Source organism: Myotis daubentonii, chromosome 18, assembly GCF_963259705.1.
Source record: "Myotis daubentonii chromosome 18, mMyoDau2.1, whole genome shotgun sequence".
Taxonomy (NCBI): Eukaryota; Metazoa; Chordata; class Mammalia; order Chiroptera; family Vespertilionidae; genus Myotis; species Myotis daubentonii.
In genome coordinates, this window is record NC_081857.1 from 11,387,808 (window position 1) to 11,407,789 (window position 19,982).

General features: G+C 40.8%; 2 protein-coding genes across 6 annotated transcripts; one reads left to right on the top strand and one right to left on the bottom strand.

Annotated features, from left to right (window-relative positions):
- Positions 1-2,150: 2,150 nt before the first annotated feature.
- On the bottom strand, positions 2,151-10,959 carry MITD1 (microtubule interacting and trafficking domain containing 1). 4 transcript variants are annotated; one of them, XM_059675417.1, is made up of 7 exons: positions 10,758-10,959; positions 7,318-7,419; positions 5,775-5,911; positions 5,607-5,693; positions 4,720-4,835; positions 2,463-2,523; positions 2,151-2,367 (listed from the first exon to the last, which is right to left on the bottom strand). In XM_059675417.1, exons 1-7 carry the CDS (start codon positions 10,906-10,908, stop codon positions 2,272-2,274), a joined length of 750 nt encoding a protein of 249 aa, XP_059531400.1. In that variant the 5' UTR covers positions 10,909-10,959; the 3' UTR covers positions 2,151-2,271. The 4 variants fall into 4 exon arrangements, 2 of the variants coding, with proteins under 2 accessions (XP_059531400.1, XP_059531401.1); XR_009449927.1 differs by lacking the exon at positions 2,151-2,367 and adding an exon at positions 3,561-3,666 and having other exon boundaries at positions 2,486-2,523; XR_009449926.1 differs by lacking the exons at positions 2,151-2,367; positions 2,463-2,523 and adding exons at positions 2,533-2,658; positions 3,454-3,666.
- A 70-nt stretch (positions 10,960-11,029) lies between these two features.
- On the top strand, positions 11,030-18,498 carry MRPL30 (mitochondrial ribosomal protein L30). 2 transcript variants are annotated; one of them, XM_059675421.1, is made up of 5 exons: positions 11,030-11,169; positions 15,823-15,968; positions 17,430-17,510; positions 17,841-17,987; positions 18,204-18,498. In XM_059675421.1, exons 2-5 carry the CDS (start codon positions 15,918-15,920, stop codon positions 18,408-18,410), a joined length of 486 nt encoding a protein of 161 aa, XP_059531404.1. In that variant the 5' UTR covers positions 11,030-11,169; positions 15,823-15,917; the 3' UTR covers positions 18,411-18,498. The 2 variants fall into 2 exon arrangements, with proteins under 2 accessions (XP_059531404.1, XP_059531405.1); XM_059675422.1 differs by having other exon boundaries at positions 11,058-11,169; positions 15,891-15,968.
- The last annotated feature ends 1,484 nt before the right edge of the window (positions 18,499-19,982 follow it).

The following is a 19,982-nucleotide window of genomic DNA, read 5'->3' on the forward strand; positions in this document are numbered from 1 at the left end:
ATTATTTTTCTTACTTCTGGGGAATACAGCACAGGCTTCTTGCCACCTCTGATACCTTAAACTCTAAAATTCTCCCTTTTAGTTACATCTTATCCTTCCATCCTCTCCCATTAAATCAAGCCTGTTTTAAATTCCAACAATTGATTTTTTTTTTACTCCTATGCCGAAATGGGAAGAAAATTCACATGAACCCAATTCATATTTAGTTTTCAATTTGTGTTTCTTTTTTTCTGTGGTGTCAGATTCAACTCATCCGATGACTCCCTATCATTTTTCAGAGGCATTATTCCTAAATGTTTTCACTCTACTTGAGCTCAGAATTCCACTACTCTTAATCTTGTCACAAACCTTGACTCATGATGTGATAGCAGAGGTCTTCAGAAATGAGTGCCTTTAGTCCCCCATGTTGTCTATTTCAATATTTCTCATTTCATCCAATCTCAGAGAAAGACCTCCTTTTCCTTAAACCTAACCCCTCTAACTGTACCCTAGATTTTGTCCTCTCCAGCCTACTTGGGCCTTGTACTATCAAATATTTCTCTCTTTTTTTTGGTATTTTCTCGCGGCTTTCACTGGATCCTTACCCATAGTGAATGAACACAACTCTCTTGCTCTATTTCTTCATTACCAAACTTCTAGAAAGAGTAACATCACTTCCCTGGCCAGGTAGCTCAGTTGGTTAGAGCTGTCCCTATATGCCAAGTTTGTGGGTTTGATCCCTGGCCAGGGAACATACAAGAATCGACCAATGAATGCATAAATAAGTGGGAAGTGTGCCTGAATGAAGAACCAAGCCCTATATAAGCCAGACCCCAACAGCAGTTCAGCAAGCCACCTTCCTCATTAGTGTGTGCTTCCTTGACGCATCAAGCTCCCTCCCTCTCCCCTTTCCCTCCACCTTGTTTTCAGTAAACCTCTTTTTTGGAATATTTCACCTCCTCTCTTGATTTCCATCTTGGGAGAAGAGGGGGTACAAGAACCCCTTCACCAGTGACACATAATAAAGTTGGGCAAAACTAATTTGAGCATGTTCAGGTTCAGCACTATCAGTACCTGAACCTGAAAACATCAAAGAACATCAGGAACTTTTCTTGTTCTTTTATGCCAACTCAATCCTGCGCCTGCTGGCTCACATGGGTAAAGCAAACCTGGCATCTAAAGACACCCAGGGCTACTATGCTCAACCTTAGTACCATGGCTCCTCCCCCCTGGCTGTGGGCTTCCACACTAATTTTGAATATAATCTTCAATTTTTCTCCTGATGTTTCTATGAGCACTCTTTAACACCAGTACTTCTATTTCTCTCTGTAGACTCTGGGTTAACTTAGTCTTTACTAGTAAGCTTCTGGACTGCCCATTGCTTCTACCTGTACCCACTCTCCTAGTCTAACTCCATATAACCTAATTTTTTTCTTTTTTTTTTTTTAAAGAGGATGCTTTTTAAAATATATATATTTTTTATTGATTTCAGAGAGGAAAGGAGAGACAATCAATGATGAGAATTATTGATTGGCTGCCTCGTGCATGCCCCCCACTGGGGATAAAGCCCACAACCTGGGCATCTGCCCTTAACCAGAATCAAAACCAGGACCTTTCAGTCCACAGGCCAATACTCTATCCACTGAGCCAAACCAGCTAGGGCCATACAACCTAGTCTTTGTTCCCAACCAGTCAACTGGCATCTTGATGGAAGAGCTTACCCAGAACAATTGATTCTAAATTGCAAATCTTTATAAATGTGCCAGCTGCAAAATGTATCTGGATAACTAAATAAGTGGATTTGCCTTTATGGAGTTAGGTAATGGTGGATAAGTAAATATTGGTGAGTGTCTGCCAAAGACATTTAATTTTAACAAAATTAGCATTGTACTTTTTTTCCTGGATATTAAACCCACAAGCCCATCTGTCTCTTAAGAGTACTCTTATCCATATTTTTTCCTCCTGGACTCTAAATTCCCAGGGGCAATATAACATCCAGTTCATCTTTATGACAGGTACTCATTATTTGTTGATTCACTCTCCAACACCCAAGTAGTAGAAAAGCTGGTAAAATGTTTAAATTAACTGTATGACTTAAAACACTGTAAATCTAAGTAATGTATTTACAAAGATATTTAAGATGGGTCACAACTGAATAATGAATCCATAAATTAGTAGGAATGTACAAGTTTATTATTAAATTCACATTTTATAGGAATAATATGTCCAAAGTATAAAAAACTAATATTCACTTAAAATAGAAATATACACTGTAAATTAAGCTACTGCCCATCATATTTTTTTCATGTGCCTGTTATGAAAAATGTCCACTGTTGTTTCATGACATGGTCTTAAATCAAAATCACAATATCCAAGGGAAAAACGACCCTAAGAAGAGAAGAAAAGAATTTTTTAACAAAGAACCAAAGCCATGCTAAAATGATACAAAAAGAGTGCTACCTACCCATAAGGCTATATCCTACCTGTGGTTTCTTAAAATAATCCAGTCCCCTTCCAATCTTAATCATCCATCCATTGTTGAACCTATTGAAATAAGTATATAGTATAATATTCCAGAAAGTTATGCCAGACAATTATCAAAGCTGTAGGGTATGAAGTATCAGCAAATCTCCCCCTAAAAGAAAACCATTTCCTCCAGTAGCATGAGTTGAACCAAACCTGGTGCCGGGGTCCAACCCCAGCGGGTCCAGGGGTCCCCAAAGGCGTAGACGGAGTCGGCGAAGAAGGAATGACACGGAGACAGCGTTCAGTTGATCAGCAGCCTAGCCAGGATCTCTAGCCCGGATCTCCAGCCAAGTTCTGGTCTGGATCTCCAGAGAGTTTCTGCTTAGGATCTCCAGTCAGGTTCTGTAGCCATGTTCCCTCGCTAGGTTCTCCAGCCAGGTTCTGTCTGAGATGTCCAGCCATGTTCGGTCACCAAGTTCTAGTCAGGTTCTCTTGCCATATTTCTGTAGTCAGGTTCAGTCCAGGATCTTTTGCCATGTTCTCTCCAGCGAAGTCCTTCTGTTTCTAGAGAACGTTCTGTGTAGGTTCTGTGCCTAGGCTCTGTCTCTCTTAGTCCTGTCTTCCAAGCCCTGTCTCTGAAGTTCTGTCTTCTAAGTTCTGTGTCTTGCTGTCTTGTTACATCTGTATTTATACCAGTTGATTCAATCCTATCAATCTCTATTACAAAGGTTAGGGCGTTTCTTATCTCCATTCCAGGGAGTAAAGATTATGTAGCTTAAGCATGATTGTTCATAGTTAAAGTGATTAGTTACCCGCCTGGCACTTAGTTGAGGGGTTTTATTCCCTCCCTAACTTCAGGGGAAAATCCCTACCTGGGGATTCAACCTTTCTCGGAGAGGTGACCTTGGTTAAAACACAGCGCCAAGAAGGTGAGCAAACATATTAAGAACCGTATGCCATATATGCCAGGTCCCTTGAAACAGCAAGGATTGACCGGCTCCCGGCAACCTGGGGTAACTCATGGGCTGTGTCTACAATGAAACAAAACATTCAGAGAAACCAAGGGTTGATTTGATTAAGTGATAAAAGAGTTTAACAATTACATTAAAACTTACTCTTGAGCCCTGGCCAGGTGGCTCAGTTGGAGCATCATCCCATACACCAAAAGGTTGTGGGTTCGACTTCTGGTCAGGGCCCATACCCAGGTTTCAGGTAAGATCCCTGGTCGGGGCATGTAAAAGATGCAAATGATTGATGTTTCTCTCTCACATCAATGTTTCTTTCTCTTTCTCTCTGTCTTTCTCTCTCTCCCCCTTCTCTCTCTAAAATCAATAAACATATCTTGGGTAAGGATAAAAAACTTACTCTTGAATTTCAGCTTGCTGCTGATAAAACTTTCCTGTTCTGCCAACACCTGGTTTCAAAGTATACTCAGGCAGATTGTGGTGGTGGTTCAGGGGTTTCCTATCTAGTGATGGGGGCATAAGCAGGAAGAGCTGTGGATCCTGACCTCTGACTGCTTCAACCACAGCAGCTGCACTGTCATTGGTTTTGCATTTAGGTTGTGCTTAAGTTTTTCCTAAGATTGGGGGTGCCATTGATGTCTATATATATAAAAGCCCAGTGACTGGAATGGCAGAACAACTGGTGGCTATGACGCGCACTGCGGCCCCCAACCAGCCTGATCCAGGCCCTGATCGGCTGCCCCCCCCCCCCCCCGGCACCTAGCCCCCGATCAGCCCCCAAAACCCCACCGGGGTGGGCCACCCAGACCCTACCTGTGCATGAATTTGTGCACCGGGCCTCTAGCAAACATATGAAAGGCACTGTGCTAAACACAGGAAACATACCACTAAAAAAACTGCATATACTGTTTCTTTATGGACACAGTATACTGTCATGCCTACTAGAATATTTTATAAAGTGTAAGAAGTAAAGCCACATTAAATAAATATCAGTATCACACAAGCGGAAATAAATTCTCTCAATACCATAACACAATATGTATAATTGTCATGTAAGAAGAGAAAAGTACTTCCTCTTCTTACATGACATAGAACATGTAAATTTTATTGCATCAGGAAATACGAAACACATACAGGACAAAATAAGCCAGACTTTTTTTCTTCAAAAGTGAAAAGATACTAGAACTGAGCTTTATTTAAAAAGTTCAATATTTAAATGGAATATTTATGTGCAATTATATACAACTTAAGAAAAATAAAAATAGTATTTTTCAACTGCATAAAAGTTAAAATATTACTATATACTAACCTAATTTCTCGGTCATGTATGGAAGAAGAATATTCTAATTCCAACAGCACTCCATGATTCCTAAGTGATGCTTTTATTTCTTCCAGGCCACTAATTTGCTGTGCTTTCCCAAAGCCCTATTAATAGGAAAAAATATCATTTTCTGACTCAGTTATTAATATTTTAAATTATCCCTGAGCTATGCAATGTGTATCATAGGTGAATTAAAATGGAAAGATTAAAAAATAAAATAAAATAGAAAAATTCTACACTAATTTCAATGTCTATTAATCTCAATTAAGCCAGCAAAGAATATGATGTAGTTTATGAGCAACTGTTTTTATCAGAAGAACTGTTTTTTTCTAATGTGAACATAACTCTGTCCTATCTCCTAAAATGTATTTATAGTAATGCTGTTTAGTTATTTAGATGGAACTGGCTTGTTTTCAAATTAATCCTAGAAATCTGAATTATTTATATATAGAATGTTTAGAAACATTCCTATGTTAAGTCAAAATCAAGAGAGATATGCCCACTACCATGCTATGATTCCCCAGAATGCCAATGCAATCAATCAAGAAAAAGAGATACACATGACAACTAGTAGGGAAAAAAACACACACAAAATTGTCAACAGTGTAGTCAGTGTGACTGTCTCTTAGAACATGCAAGAGACTAAACTGACAAACTATTTAAATCAAGTTTAGCAAGCTGACCAATTGCAAGGTACAAGACACTAAAATCAACAGCATTTTCTCAAGGTGTTTTATGCCCATCGTTAGAAAATAAATTCACCCCAAGGAAATACCTCTAGCTGAAGCATTACGTCCAGGTTTTCCTTGCTTGAACTGAATCTTGTGACTGAATAAAATGAAGTTAAGAAAGAGTAAATGCCTTCAGATACCTACTTCATCCAGGGAGGTCAGAAGATGAATGGTTTGTACTTTACATGGTTTCTTGATAAGCATCTCACAAAATCGAAGGAAGTTATACAGCTGAAAAACATTCAGGATGGGTTACTACGACCTTGCACATTTTAAATAACATTCCATCACATGTTAGTGGGTTACACTTACCTGATGAGTATGCCTAATGTAAGGGTCTTCTATCCAAACTTCTCTCACTGTCTCATTAAGGTATTCTTGAAAAAGCGACTCATAACTGAATCCTGTTGCATTCTCCTCTATTTTAATTTGCTTGTGATACTTTCCATCTACAAAACATAAGCTTTACTATAAAAACTAGTGACAACTTATTTTATTTTTATACTTATTACATTTATATATAGTGATTCATCAGGATCAGATACAATTTAATTTTTTTAACTCCTCCACTCAGTAAACGTTGTTTAATCCCTGGTGTATACCAGGCACATGGCAGGATGCTACACATACAGAGGTAAATAAGGCAAACCATTCCACAAGTGACTCCTGCCTTTACAGAGGCCAGGCACGTGGGAAGGTCCAGAGATTTCTCGGAACAGGTTCTTGAGCTGATTCCTAGAAACCAGGCATTTTATTCAAGAGACGTCTGTATGCATAACGATATCTGATATTCTTGTCACCATAAGTAGAACTGCAGTGGCTATCTAGTCCTTCTCTTTAGATTTAAGTCTTTTTAAAAAAATATATTTTATTGCCGAAGCCGGTTTGGCTCAGTGGATAGAGTGTCAGCCTGCAGACTGAGAGGTCCTGGGTTCGATTCCAGTCATGGGCATGTACCTGGGTTGCAGGCACATCCCCAGTGGGAGATGTGCAGGAGGCAGCTGATCAATGTTTCTCTCTCATCGATGTTTCTAACTCTCTATCCCTCTCCCTTCCTCTCTGTAAAAAATCAAAAAATATATTTAAAACAAAAACAAAACAACTCCAAAGCCGTCCCAGGAGTTTCTTTAGATACTTTAGTATTTTGGTCATATTATGAAGAGAAATACATAGGATTCATATTCAGTATTCCTCTGTAGTGTTCATTTAAACTGGGTCCACACATAAGCTTAATGGGGATCTGTGAATTCCTTAGAACAGCAGGCAAAGGTCTGCAGTCTTTATAGCTTTCATCAGATTCTCAAGAGGGTGTCTGACTACCACCTCACTCCCCACCCAGCCCCCAAAAAGGTTAAGAATAGCTTCTGTACAGGGGAGCAGAAATGCAGAGTAAACGGGTCCACTCCACCGAGCTCCAACGAGAGGGCCAGAAACACAGGGTGAAATGGGCTTTGGGGGAGGGGGGTAGGAATGGGGGAGTGGGCAATCGGGGGAAAAGGAGACATATGTAATACTTAAAATAGTAAAAGGAAGGAAGGAAGGAAGGAAGGAAGGAAGGAAGGAAGGAAGGAAGGAAGGAAGGAAGGAAGGAAGGAAGGAAGAAAAGAAAGAAAAGAAAGAAAAAGAAAGAAAGAAAGAAAGAAAAGAAAGAAAAGAAAGAAAAGAAAGAAAAGAAAGAAAGAAAGAAAGAAAGAAAGAAAGAAAGAAAGAAAGAAAGAAAGAAAGAAAGAAAGAAAGAAAAGAAAGAAAGAAAGAAAGAAAGAAAGAAAGAAAGAAAGAAAGAAAGAAAGAAAGAAAGAAAGAAGAGGGCTTTGGCAATAGTGTACGAACACATTCTCTAACACAGCCTCTTTACCTTCTTTTTCTTGATCCAAGTACTTCTTTATGTTTTCTGCTCTATCCATGTAGTCGGAAATTTTTTTCCTGAGGTTACATTTCTTTGTATCATCTTTGGTGCCTACAAATTAAACAAATATAGTCCCAAGTTTCCAAACGGTTTTTCTATGGAGTGCAGGCGTTATTTCCCGGCTTCCCAAGCCTCCCGCACATTTCCCATCCCATAGCAAGGTGTGCCTCGGTCCTCAAAGACACAAATTTGACTTGATCAGCGGTGCACGAAGCATCTGAGGCAGCTTTCCTTAGGAGTGGCCCCTCCTGCACTGGGTCTCACTGCTGGACACACCAAATCTGGTGAGGAACAGAGCTGGCTTCTTACATGTCAAACCTGGTCTGAGCGCTGTTTTGCCCTAATCACCCACAAGTTTGAAATCTTAGCATAACAATAATAAAAAACAGAGCTAACAATACAGTATCTAACTTTCTCCCACAAAACCAGCTTCTCTTCCAGACTTCTCCGTTACAGTTGATGCTCAATCATTTTCCTAGCCACCCCGAAATGTAAGGTAATTTTGAATATACTTTATCAATAAAATCTTACCCCAAAATCCCATCCCCCAAACCAAAATCACCACTTCACTTCTAGTTCTTTCCTTCCTTTTGATATTGGTTATATTTCCCATGACAACTTCATTTTTAAACTCTTAGTTTTGAAAACATTTTATTTTGAATTAATTTTATCTTTTTGGAAAGTTGCAAAGATGGTATACTCCCTTCACTCAGATTCCCCTAAGATTAACACATCACATATACATAGTACAATTATCAGAGTCAGGAAATTAACATTGATTCAACACTATTAGCTCATCTATAAACCTATTTCTCCAATTTTTCCATGAAAGAAAGGTTGTTTTCTGGTCCAGGATCCCACATAGCATTTAGTTGTCATGTCTCCTCCTTTGTGTACTCCAATTTGCAATAGATTCTTAGACTCTCTCTCTGCCTTTTATGACCTTGACATTTAGGAAGAGTAGTGGCCAGTTGTTTTGTAGAATGTCTCTCATTTTTGGCTGTTGATGTTTTCTCATGATTAGAGTTATGCTTTATTGGCAAGAAAAATCACAGAGGTGTTGCACCCTTCTCAGTGGGCACATGATGTCAATGTAAACTCTGGTCACTTGGTTATGGTGGAGTTCACAAAATCTCTCCACTTTAAAATCACTATTTTCTCCTTTGTTATCCTTTGTTATCTAAAGGCATCCTGTTTTTCATCCCTCTTTGACCTATTAATTTTAGCCTCCATCGACGGTCCTAAGAGAGACAAGCCCTGAGAGGCAACTTTAATTACAGCGCTGCTTTGTAAAAACTTTAAATGGTTTCTCCTTGTCTATGCAATGAGTAAAATCTCTAGCAGTCAAGGCCGTCCAGTGTGCTCCAAGACCCAACCTACCTTTAACCTTTACTTCTCACTCTTCCTCTATAGACATATGGTGAAACAAAGTGGACTGCTTATTTGGTTAAACAGTACAGAGAGAATTCGAACACTATTAACTGAATGTCTGGTTTCTGAAATTCTGCTAATCCTCCAAAGGCTCTATATAAAAAGCCACATCTACTTTTTCACCCCCAAATGACCTTTAACTTTAAATCCTTCCTGTGCTCGGCCATAGCTCGCTCCTGGCACTTATTCCCTGTTTTGGAGTTATTTTCTGTCTGAACCTTAACCTGTAAGATCATGTCAGGGTCTCTGTAACCTCTGCAGGCTCAGTGGAGCACACTGCAGCAGCTCTCCCGTGAGTCTCCTGCTTCAGACTCCCAAAGCGCCAGGACTTGAGCAGTGCTCCGCCTGACCGACACTGTGCACCATCTCTCTTTCTGGGAGTCAGTACGCCACAGTCTCAAACTGTGGGTCGTGACCCCTTTCGCAGTCGAACGACCCTTTAATACGGGTCGCCTAAGACCATCCTGCAGATCAGTTATTTACATTACGATTCGTAACAGTAGCAACATGACAGTGATGAAGTAGCCACGAAAATAACTTTATGGTTGGGTCACAACATGAGGAACTGTATTTAAAGGGCCAGAAGGTGGAGAACCATTGCTTTAAAGCCTTCCCTTCCAAATGCGACTCCATCAATAGTAGGAGAACTGGAAGGCAAACTTTTTTGCTATAAAATGAGGATAACATCACCTCCTTCATAGGGCAAATGTTAGAATGAAATGAGATCATGCCTTTAATGTGTACTGCACAGTGCCGGGCACTCGGCACTCATCAGTGCTAATACTCTTATTGTTACCATCCTCCTCACCATTACATGGATCCTGGGGGCAGACGCTCAATGCACAGGCATGGAAACATGGAACAGACTGATGAATCTCAGCAGGAAGGAGGGCAGGGGAGGGCGGGAAGAGATTAACCAAAGATCTTATATGCATACTAGAGGCCCAGTGCACGGATTCGTACTCCGGTGGGGTTCCCTCAGCCTGGCCTGCAGGGATTGGACCGAAACTGGCAGTCTGACATCCCCTGAGGGGTCCTGGATTGTGAGAGGGCGTAGGCCAGGCCAAGGGACCCCACCAGTGCACAAATCCGTGCACCGGACCTCTAGTAACATTATAAACAGGCTAAAAGGCAAGGGGGTGTGGCGGGGAGGCCAGACTGGGAGCTCCAGGGTGAGGGAAGCAAGGGCTGGTCTTAACTTAAAACAAATACTGGGCATCTACTATGTACCAGAGATTGTGCTGGTGTTAGGGTTTGGGGTACTTCACAACACTGTACCCAAACTTTATGTAACAAAGTCTCACTGTCCACACCCACAATTTAGCATTTCTCACACCAAATATCAGTAAATCTCATTCTTACAGAAAAACAAAATGTTTTCTTCTACCACCATGTGATTTTATTTTTGTTTACTTTTAATGAAACTCCTAAACAGAAAGTAAGAGTAACAGTGTCATGAACATCCTTATTCCCCAACACCTAGATTTAAAAATTATTAGCGTCTTGCCACATGTGTTTCAGTGTTTCTTCCCGGAATACTTCGGTCTGCGTCTCTAAAAACTAAAAAAGTGTTTAAAAAGTTTTCTAAGAAAACCTACTGCCTAACAGAGCTAATGAATGATTTTAATATTGCCAAATCCATATTCTAACTTTCCAAAATGATCTCCTATAGTTCGTTCAAACACAAGTCCTATAAGGACATATGAATTATATTTGGTTATGTCTCTTAAAATTCTATAGCAATATCCCCCTTTTCTTGCTGACATCCACCTATTAAATATATAAAAGGAATCAGACCATTTGACCAGTAAAATGTGCCACCTTCTGCATCTGGCTCCTTCCTCGCGGTGCCCAAGGATCATGAAGACACTGAGGGACGCTGCCCCTTTCTCTGTCTCCCTCCCGGACCCCCTCTTCCCCCCACCCCCACCCCCACCCCTCCAGGGCTCCGGGCTCACCTTTGAGAACCTGCAGCAGCAGGTCGATGCCCTCCTGGTAACACACCAGCGCCTGCGGGTACCGGGACTCGGCGTCCAGCTCCACCGCCCGCTTTAGCACAGTGGCGGCAGCTACGCCCCCGGGGTCCAGCCCCATCCCGGGTTTGGCCATGATCCTGGGAACCCCGCTCCGCCTCCCACCCAGTCCGAGAGGGCAGGGTCCGCGGCGCTTCCGGGAGGCGGTCACCTGACACAGACACCCGCCTGCTCGCGCTCCGGGTGGCCCTGGCGTGGAAGGGAGTCGGCCGGAACTTTAAAAGGGCAGCATTTTGCCCGGACTGTGGCGGCCGGGTTTGAGGGGAGCACTCGGTGGTGTCTGTTCAGCTTCCTGTCGGCGGGCAAGTTGGGGCTTCGCAGCCTTTAGGGCCCGTAGGTGAGTGGGGGATGCGTGGCCCCAAGTGCGGCGGTTTTGCCGGGCGTCCCCAGCTGGGAGCCCTGTGTAGACGCGGGTTGATTTCCCCCGTTTGCGTCGGCGGGTCGCGGGATCGAGGCGTGCACTGGCCGGACGCGGTCCCTTTGGCGTCCGGAAAGCCGGCGGCCGCCGCGATCGCGCCCCGGTGGGAGGGGTTCCGGGACGCGAACCCGGTTCGGGAAGCGCCGGGGTCGGGCCGCCTGGGCTGCGCAGCTGGGGAAGGGGCCGCTCGCGCGGTTTCGCATTTTCGGTGCTTCTGCCTCATGCATGACGCTGGCCTGCCAAGTGGGCATTCCGTGTAGTTTAATTTGTTGTTAACGCAGATGCGAACTTGCCTGATGTTTTAAATGCTGCATTTTAGAAGGCGAACCTGCCGAAATGAGCCGATAAACGATTCGTCATTTTACTACAAGCTGTGATTTTGCAACCGTGGTTTGGTGGCCACATACCCAAAGCTGCTTGTGCTGCGTATTTTTTGCCAAAAGGCACGTAGGAGGCCTGCCTAGTGCTTGTTGGGCTTTAGGAATTCAGAGAAGAGACGCTCTTTGCCTTTATTGTTACATAGATGTCTCTTTAGGAAAGGAAATAGTTTGTTGTGTTTTTAAAAATAAACAGTTATATGCATGGTCATTGTACAAGAGCAGCAATAACAATCTATTGGACATTACAAGAGGAAAACTTGCCCTAGTAGCCTGCCCACCCCCCAAGGGTATGTTAATGTGTTTCTGATAGCTTCCCACACATTCACAGACATTTTTTTTTTTTTTAAATGGGATTATACTTATCTCGTGATGCATGTATTTTCCTACTTTTGCATTAGTGCAAGAGACAGGTTATTATTTGAGGTGGTGAACACAATACAGTGTACAGATGATGTTTTGTGGAACTGTGCGCCTGAACCCTGTGTAATTTTGTTAACCAGTGCCACCCCAATACATTCAATAAAAAGGAAAAAAGTAATAATAAAATAGAAACCCTTTGGATAAAAACGAAAGAAAAGTTATTGTAAAGTAGAAGGTATTATAATTGTTTCAAGGTCCAAGAGTTATGAAAGACAACCTTTATTAAAACTTAGAGCTTTTGACTATCACACCTTCTGAAGTCTGTTAACTTAAACTTCATTCATTGAGTAAAATTTAATTGATTGCCTGTTACATGGCAGGTGCTGCTTTAGGTGGATGCTTGGGATATATCAGAACAGACCAAAAACAAACAAAATTTTAAAATCCTGTCTTGGTGGAACTAACGTTCTATTGGGTGGAGATAGACAATAAACCACAAACCTACCACATAATTAAATTAAGTTAGAAGATAAGTGCTATGGAAAGAATAGAGAAAGAGGGATCGAATGAGGCAACTTGGCAATTGTGGTGTGGGTCAAAATGTTAAATAATGGAATCAGAGTAGACCTCATTGAGAAGATGAGATTTGAGCCAAAAATTGAAAAAAGTCAGAGAATTAACCATATGAACAACAGGAGCAGGAACAGCCATTACGAGGGAGAATGCCTGCCTGGCAAGTTTAGAACCAACAAGGGGACCAATATGTTTAACGATGGGGCAGGAGAGTAATTGGCCATGAAGTGTAAGGGGTGGGGGAGGGAGTGTGAGGACTGGCTGTCACTCCGATGGAAATGGACAGGCGTTGGAGGTTTTTCATTTTTTAATAAATAATTTTAGAATAGTTTCAGATTTTAGAAACTTGTGAAGCTAGCACAGAGATTCTACATACCCCAGGCCCAGTCTCCCCTTTTAACACCTTACATTAGTGTAATCGATGAACCAATATTGATAGATTATTAACTAAAGGTGATATTTCATTTAGAAATTTTTAGATTTTACCTGATGTCCTTTTCCTGTTCCAGAATCCCATCCAAGATACTATATCACTACATTTAGTCATCATGTCTCCTTAGGCTCCTCGTAACTATGACAGTTTCTCAGACCTTCCTGTTTATGATGACCTTGACAATTTGGGGGCAGTCAGGTGTTTTGTACAATGTCTCTCAATTGGTGTTTGATGTTTCTCCCATAAGAGTGGTGTTATGGGGTTCTGGGAAGAAGACCACAGAGGTGAAGTGCAAGTCGCATTCTATCATATCAAGGGTACATGCTATGAACTTGACTGCTGTTACAGTTGATGTTAATCTTTCTAGCTGACATCCTGTTGGTCAGGTTTCCCTAGTGTAGTGTTATTTCCCCCCTTTCTATACTGTCCTCTGGGAACAGGTCATTGAGCACTGCCCTCACTTTAGGGGTGAGTGGTTTTGCTGGACCTCTTTGAGGAGGGAATAGCTACATCAACTATTTGGAATTCTTCTGTAAGGAAGGTATGTGTTTTTTTTTCTCTGCCATTAATTTAATTTATTCACTTAATTATGTCAGTATGGACTCACAGTTATTTTTTTTTTTACTTTTATTGTTAAAAGTATTACATATGTCCCTTCTTTCCCCATTGACCCCTTCTGGCCTGCTCCTGCCCCCCGACCCAGGCCTTCCCCACAGTTCATGGTTATTTTACGGTTTGGATTATAAGCCAATACTTCATTACTTATTTTGTTGTTCATATTATTCCAGCTTTAGCCATTGGGAGCTCCTTCAGTGGGCTCCTATGTCCCTTTGACATACTTTATCATTTTGATTTTTTGAATGGTCCTTTCTAGCACTACAAGATGTCCCACACTCACCTTTGTATATCCCCTGCTGCAGTCATGTATCAGCTATTTCTCCAAGGAGCTCTGGTTCCTTTCCCTAGAGAATTCTACTAGAAACTATGATCTAGGCCAGTGATGGCAAACCTATGACACACGTGTCAGAGGTGACACACGAACTCATTTTTTGGTTGATTTTTCTTTGTTAAATGGCATTTAAATATGTAAAATAAATATCAAAAATATAAGTCTTTGTTTTACTACGGTTGCAAATATCAAAAAATTTCTATATGTGACACGGCACCAGAGTTAAGTTAGAGTTTTTCAAAATGTTGACACGCCGAGCTCAAAAGGTTCGCCATCACTGATCTAGACACTGGGCATGCTCATTTTCACTGGGATGCCATTGCTATTAGGTCCTCTTAGCTAACAAAGTTAAACTGTGTTACATCCATGTATATAATTGTGTCTATATCCATTAATACCTATATTGAGCTGAACATGAGTTCCAACTCTAATCCTGTATCATTGGACCATAGAGATCATTCTAGCTTCCCTTCTTACGTGTACCCTTCTCCAACAGTGACAAACCTGGCTCTTCAGAAGGTTTTGAGCAGAGGAGTTGACATGAGCTGATTTAGGTTTTAATGAGGTGATTGCTACTATGGAGGAAAGACAGGAAGAATGTAATGAAAGCAGGAAGGCCAGTTAGGTGGTTTGTGTTGAATTGTAAGTGATAAGAGAAAGATTTAACTAAGTGTGAAGCTAATTGAGTTGGGTTAGTATATAATGTTTAACTTGGAACGTAGAAGTATTGTAGAGAAGTATGATAGAGAAAATAATTTAGCATTATTTATTTGATTGGAGGGCCACAGGACTAAGTATCTCTTCTAAGGAAGCCTTGATTCAAATCCTCCTATATAATAAAAGGCTAATATGCAAATTGACCTAACGGCAGAATGACTGGTCACTATGATGTGCACTGACCACCAGGGGGCAGACACTCAACGCAGGAGCTGCCCCCTGGTGGTCAATGAGCTCCCACAGGGGGAGCGCCGTTCAGCCAGAAGCTGGGCTCACAGCTGGCGAGCACTGCCAGGAGCGGACCTAAGCCGTCAGTTGGACATCCCCCAAGGGCTCCCAGACTGCAAGAGGGCACAGGCCAGGCTGAGAGACACCCCCCCCCCCAGTGCACAAATTGTGTGCACCAGGCCTCTAGTATGTATGTAAACAACCAGCCAGCAAACAGTGGGTGATTTCAGCTAGAAACTGTTAATGCTGCATTGTATTGATTGAGGTCCAAAGTCATGCATCTTATCTTTCTGCTTTCACTATATATCAGTATAGTGAGCTATAATTGTTATGTGTCTAAATAAACATGACTTTTTTAAGTCATAGAAGCAATGTGTGTTTGTTAAAAAATAGTTTAAAAAAGCGCAACTAGCAGAAAAGAGTGTTCTGCTTTACTTTTTAACATAAAGGTGTTATGATTTAGTGAAAATGCACTGGACTAGGTATTAATGGAATTGAGTTCTAGACCATATACTTCCTGGATAGCTGAGTACCTTGGGTGAACTTTCTGGGATTCATGTTCCTCCTATTTAACATAAGAGGGTTGTCAGTTCTAATGCTAGGATTTGGGATTCCTTTGGTCCCTTCAGCTCTTTAATTTTTTGTGATTCTATAACAAAGCATTCTTTCTGTGCCCTCATTGTTGGAGAAGATTTTTTAAATGATGGGCTTTAGTAGCTCTCATTGCTCCAATTTTGTTGAATCCTCTTGAGACTCTAATTCATTTGGCAAAAATGGGTTGTGGTTCATATGAAATTACTACCTATGGTTTTGCTGAGCTCCAAATGAAACATTTACAATAACTTAATTCTTGCCTTTATTGTATTAAAATAACCAAGGTTTTACTCTTAAACTTCAGTCAAGTTTACAATTAACTTGTTTCATTTTTGTAGACAGAGGGGGGAATCTGTTTATTTTCAAGACATATTTGACCCAGAGATCTGTTTTCTACCCGGCACAGCCTCTGAGGAGGACGGCCACTTCACTCATGGCCGGGATTTTGCGCTCGGTGGTTCAGAGGCCCCCGGGCAGACTACACGTAAGTTTTCATTTTCAAGAGTTATCTTCTTTTCTTTGTTTCTTTCTGCAAAATTTTTCTTTTTCTTTTCTAATTAACAAAACATATGAGCAAGTTAAGCTTAACTATTTTTATATATTAATCTTTTAAGGTTGAGGGTTAATTTTGTTTATTTATGATTTATCTGCTGTTATATCCCTAAACATTTAGAATCACAAAAAAGTCTAAAATTTTAGGCGTTTTTTTGTGTTTTTTTTTTCTCTCCCTCTTCAATTATGAAAAGAGTACATTTTCAATCTTAGGACATTAGAAAAAGATAGAAAAGAAGAAAAAACAGTCTCCCAGAGACCATTCATGTTTGTATTGTCATGTATTTTCTTCAAGCCTTTTTTTTTAGAAACTGGTGGTGCAGCTTAGAGGGCCAGAGTCTTGATCAGGGCTGGGGAACAGTCTGCCAAGGCCTGTGAGACCATTAGGTCTGGGCCCAGCCAGTTTGGCTCAGAGGATAGGGCACCTTCTCTCATTGTTTGTGCCGTCTCTGCAGTACAGGGAGATCATGGTGGGAATGATTATTGCCCATCCAGAGAGCAGTTTCCTGGAATGAAGGATTGGCACTGAGCCCTTCTCTTTTGCAGGCTGAGAGAAACAGGACTGGAGGATTATAGGAAGGGGACAAGAGATAGGAACTAGGAGGGATGATATTGTTGGGACTAGAAAGAAAAGTGGATACTCATTTTGACTTTTCTTTTACATTGTATTGTTGAAGGTGAATAATTGCACATTGTCTAGAGCAGGGGTTGGCAAACTGCAGCCTGCAGGCCAAATCCAGCCCACCACCTATTTTTGTAAATGAAGTTTTGTTGGAACACAGCCACCTCCATTTGTTTATTATATTGTTTAGGCTATTTTTGCCCTATAGTGGCAGAGTTTAGACTTGGCAATGGAAACCATATAGCTCCAAGCTAGAAGTATTCACTATCTGGTCCTTTACGGAAAAATATTGCCAACCCCTGGTCTAGTAGTCTATATATAATTAATGTGGCTTATTTTATTTTATAATATGTTAGTGGTAAGATTCATGTAAGGGGCTGACGTTAATGCTTAAAATTACAGGTTAGGCCCTAGCCAGTTTTGGCTCAGTGGGTAGAACATTGGCCTGAGGGCCGAAGGGTCCCAACTTCGATTCCAGTCAAGGGCACATACCTTGGTTGCAGGCTCCTTCCTGGCTCGCGCCCTGGTTGGGGCGAGTGCAGGAAGCAAACAATCGATTTGTTTCTCTCGCACCAATATTTCTCTCTGTCTTTCCCTGAGGATTAAAATAAATAAATAAATAAATAAATGAATAAAATCAATAAAAACATTTTAAAAAGTAAATAAATAAAATTACAGGTTAGGTAAAAACAGATTTTTGTCACCCAAAAATTGATATGGGTTTCTGCACTAGACAGTTCTAAAAAACTAATGTTTTATATTATATTTTAGACGGTGACAAAAGGTGTGGAGTCTCTCGTTTGTACAGATTGGATTCGTCATAAATTTACCAAGTCAAGAATTCCAGATAAAGTAAGAACAAGGATTCTTTGTTTTAATGTTACTATTTTTTTAAACATATTATTTTTAGAAAGATAAAATAACTTGGTACACAAAATTTGTGCAAGGGGCTCGGCCCTCACAACCCCAGCTTCATCCGGAAGGTCGTTCGGCTGTCTAGTTTAATTAGCATATTATACTTTTATTATTATAGATTAGGGATGAGATCATTATGTTGTTATATGGGGTTTTTTTGGTTTTTTGGGTTTTTTTGTTTGTTTTTTGGGTTTTTTAGGGGAAAAAAGTAGGAACATATAAACTATGTAAGTTGAAAATTTACCATTTACAATTCTTCCTTTCTAGGTGTTTCAGCCTTCACCAGAAGATCATGAAAAATATGGTGGGGATCCACAGCACCCTCATAAACTGCATATTGTTACCAGAATAAAAAGTACAAAAGGCCGTCCATATTGGGAAAAAGATATAATAAAGATGCTTGGAATAGAAAAGGTATGCAGGTATTTTAGTCATCTTTAGCACGGTTTAAATTTGGCACTTTTTAAACTTTAAGGAATATATTTAATATTTTTTGTTTAAATGTATTATTTAGTGGAATGTATTTGGAAGTTTGATTTAGACAGAATGAGCCTTCATTCATTTTACTGAAGCATGGGACCACCTGTGCTTTTGAAATTGATCTCTAACACTATTTCCCTTTATTTGTAGGCGCACACTCCTCAAGTTCACAAGAACATCCCTTCGGTGAACGCGAAACTGAAAGTGGTTAAACATTTGATAAGAATCAAGCCCCTGAAGTTGCCACAAGGACTCCCCACCGAGGAGGACATGGCTCACACCTGCCTCAAGAGCAATGGGGAGTTGGTAGTCCGGTGGCAGCTAAAACCCGTGGACCAGAAAGCAATTAAGCCCTAATGCCAGAGCTGTTCCAGATTGAAAAGTGCAAATCATTTTTATTTAAAGATGTTAGAAGTGTTCTCATTAAAATATATTTTGAATGCTAGTCATTTTTACTGACTAAACTTGGTGTGATTTTTTTTCTGACTATAGGCTTGGAGGTTTTAGTGCTATTATGTGGTTGAGTTCTCCTCCCTTTGCCCCTAATAGTTTCACTGCAAATGGGTAAGAACGGCATTGTTTGAACATTTAGGTTCAGATGTCTCCTTAGCAATCGACATTAACTTAAAAAAAATTTTTTGTTTTCTTGTTTAACTGAATTCAACGAGTTCTGCGAATGGCCCTGTGAGTGAGCGTTGTGTTGTGTGTTGGTGAAATCAGAGCTGCCCTTCAGCACCTCCCGTCTGTTCTGCCAGAGACCAGAGCTTCAGCCACAGTCGTTAAACCGCGGGCGCAGCTGGAGCAGCTGCTTTGTGCGGTGTCTCTAAGTCCAAATGTGGACTTGGCTTCATTTTATACTTAAATGTAATACCAAAAACACTATTTTCTCCTTATAAATCTAATTTGGCCTAACGTTTACTGGCGTTCTTTGAATTCCTAAGAAACCTCTACCAACCATTGAGGTGGTTTTTTTAAAGAAGGGAGAAATATTTTAGGGAGAATTGTTCCATTTCCTTTTTTTCTATTTCAGGTACCTGGAAAGTGGGGGGAAGTAAGACTCTTAGGAGAGGGGCAGTACTGGGCCATTCTGCTGATGATGGTGAAGAATCTTCAAATTCTAGTTACCCTTTGTTTTCCTTCCTTATAACATTTGGGCTGGGCAACATTGGCAGAGTCATTGTTTGTGGTCCCAGTACCCATCCTGTCCTAGGTCTTTATGTTTTGGGGCATCAAGCAGAAGTGCCACCTGAAATGAAGCCAGAACAGATATCCCTAATAAATAAAGGCAATTACATTTTTAATTCAACAGTTAGTGAATATTATTGAAGGTCAAAGAGCTCAGTCTAACTGAAGCAAGACCTATATGCCAAACAAAAGGTGTCCTTGCTGCATTTGGTTTGAGGATAATTGTGTACATAAAAGTTGGCCCCTGCTAATTTACTGCCGTTTCTTTTACATTTGAAATAATGTTTAAAACGGAAAAGAACATAGGTTTATTTGTACCCAAAGAATATAATAAAGTTTGGGTAACTATTTTTAACCTTAGCAGTCCGCAACTAGAGAAAAGGATCTAAATGTTAAGTTGAATATTGAGAAATGAAATTGTCTAGAAGATGAAAAGTCTAGAGGGAGGATATGGACATAGGCTAGTGCATTGGTTATCTGTTGCTGCGTAGCACATTACCACAAACTTGGCTTCTTAAAACAACACATGCTTCTTATCTGACCCTTTCTGTGGGTCAGAAGTCTGCGTTTAGCTGGGTAGTCTATCCAGGGTCTCACAAGGCTGCAAAAAAGGTGTTGGCCAAAGCCAGGGTCTTGTCAGAGCCCTGTCTGGGAAAGGGTCTGCTTCCAGGCCTCTCAGGTTGGTAGCAGAATTCATTTGTGGCTTTCTGTTTCAGGGCAAGTTGTTTTTTCAAAACCAGCCCT

Excerpts from the sequence above, each read along its gene's own strand:
- MRPL30 (XM_059675421.1), top strand. The coding sequence starts at position 15,918 with ATGGCCGGGATTTTGCGCTCGGTGGTTCAGAGGCCCCCGGGCAGACTA. Across the intron at positions 15,969-17,429 it reads GGCCCCCGGGCAGACTACAC|ACGGTGACAAAAGGTGTGGA; the intron begins GTAAGTTTTCAT and ends ATTATATTTTAG. Across the intron at positions 17,511-17,840 it reads AGTCAAGAATTCCAGATAAA|GTGTTTCAGCCTTCACCAGA; the intron begins GTAAGAACAAGG and ends CTTCCTTTCTAG.
- MITD1 (XM_059675417.1), bottom strand. The coding sequence starts at position 10,908 with ATGGCCAAACCCGGGATGGGGCTGGACCCCGGGGGCGTAGCTGCCGCC. Across the intron at positions 7,420-10,757 it reads GCTGCTGCAGGTTCTCAAAG|GCACCAAAGATGATACAAAG; the intron begins GTGAGCCCGGAG and ends TTTAATTTGTAG. Across the intron at positions 4,836-5,606 it reads TTCTGACCTCCCTGGATGAA|GGCTTTGGGAAAGCACAGCA; the intron begins GTAGGTATCTGA and ends TCCTATTAATAG.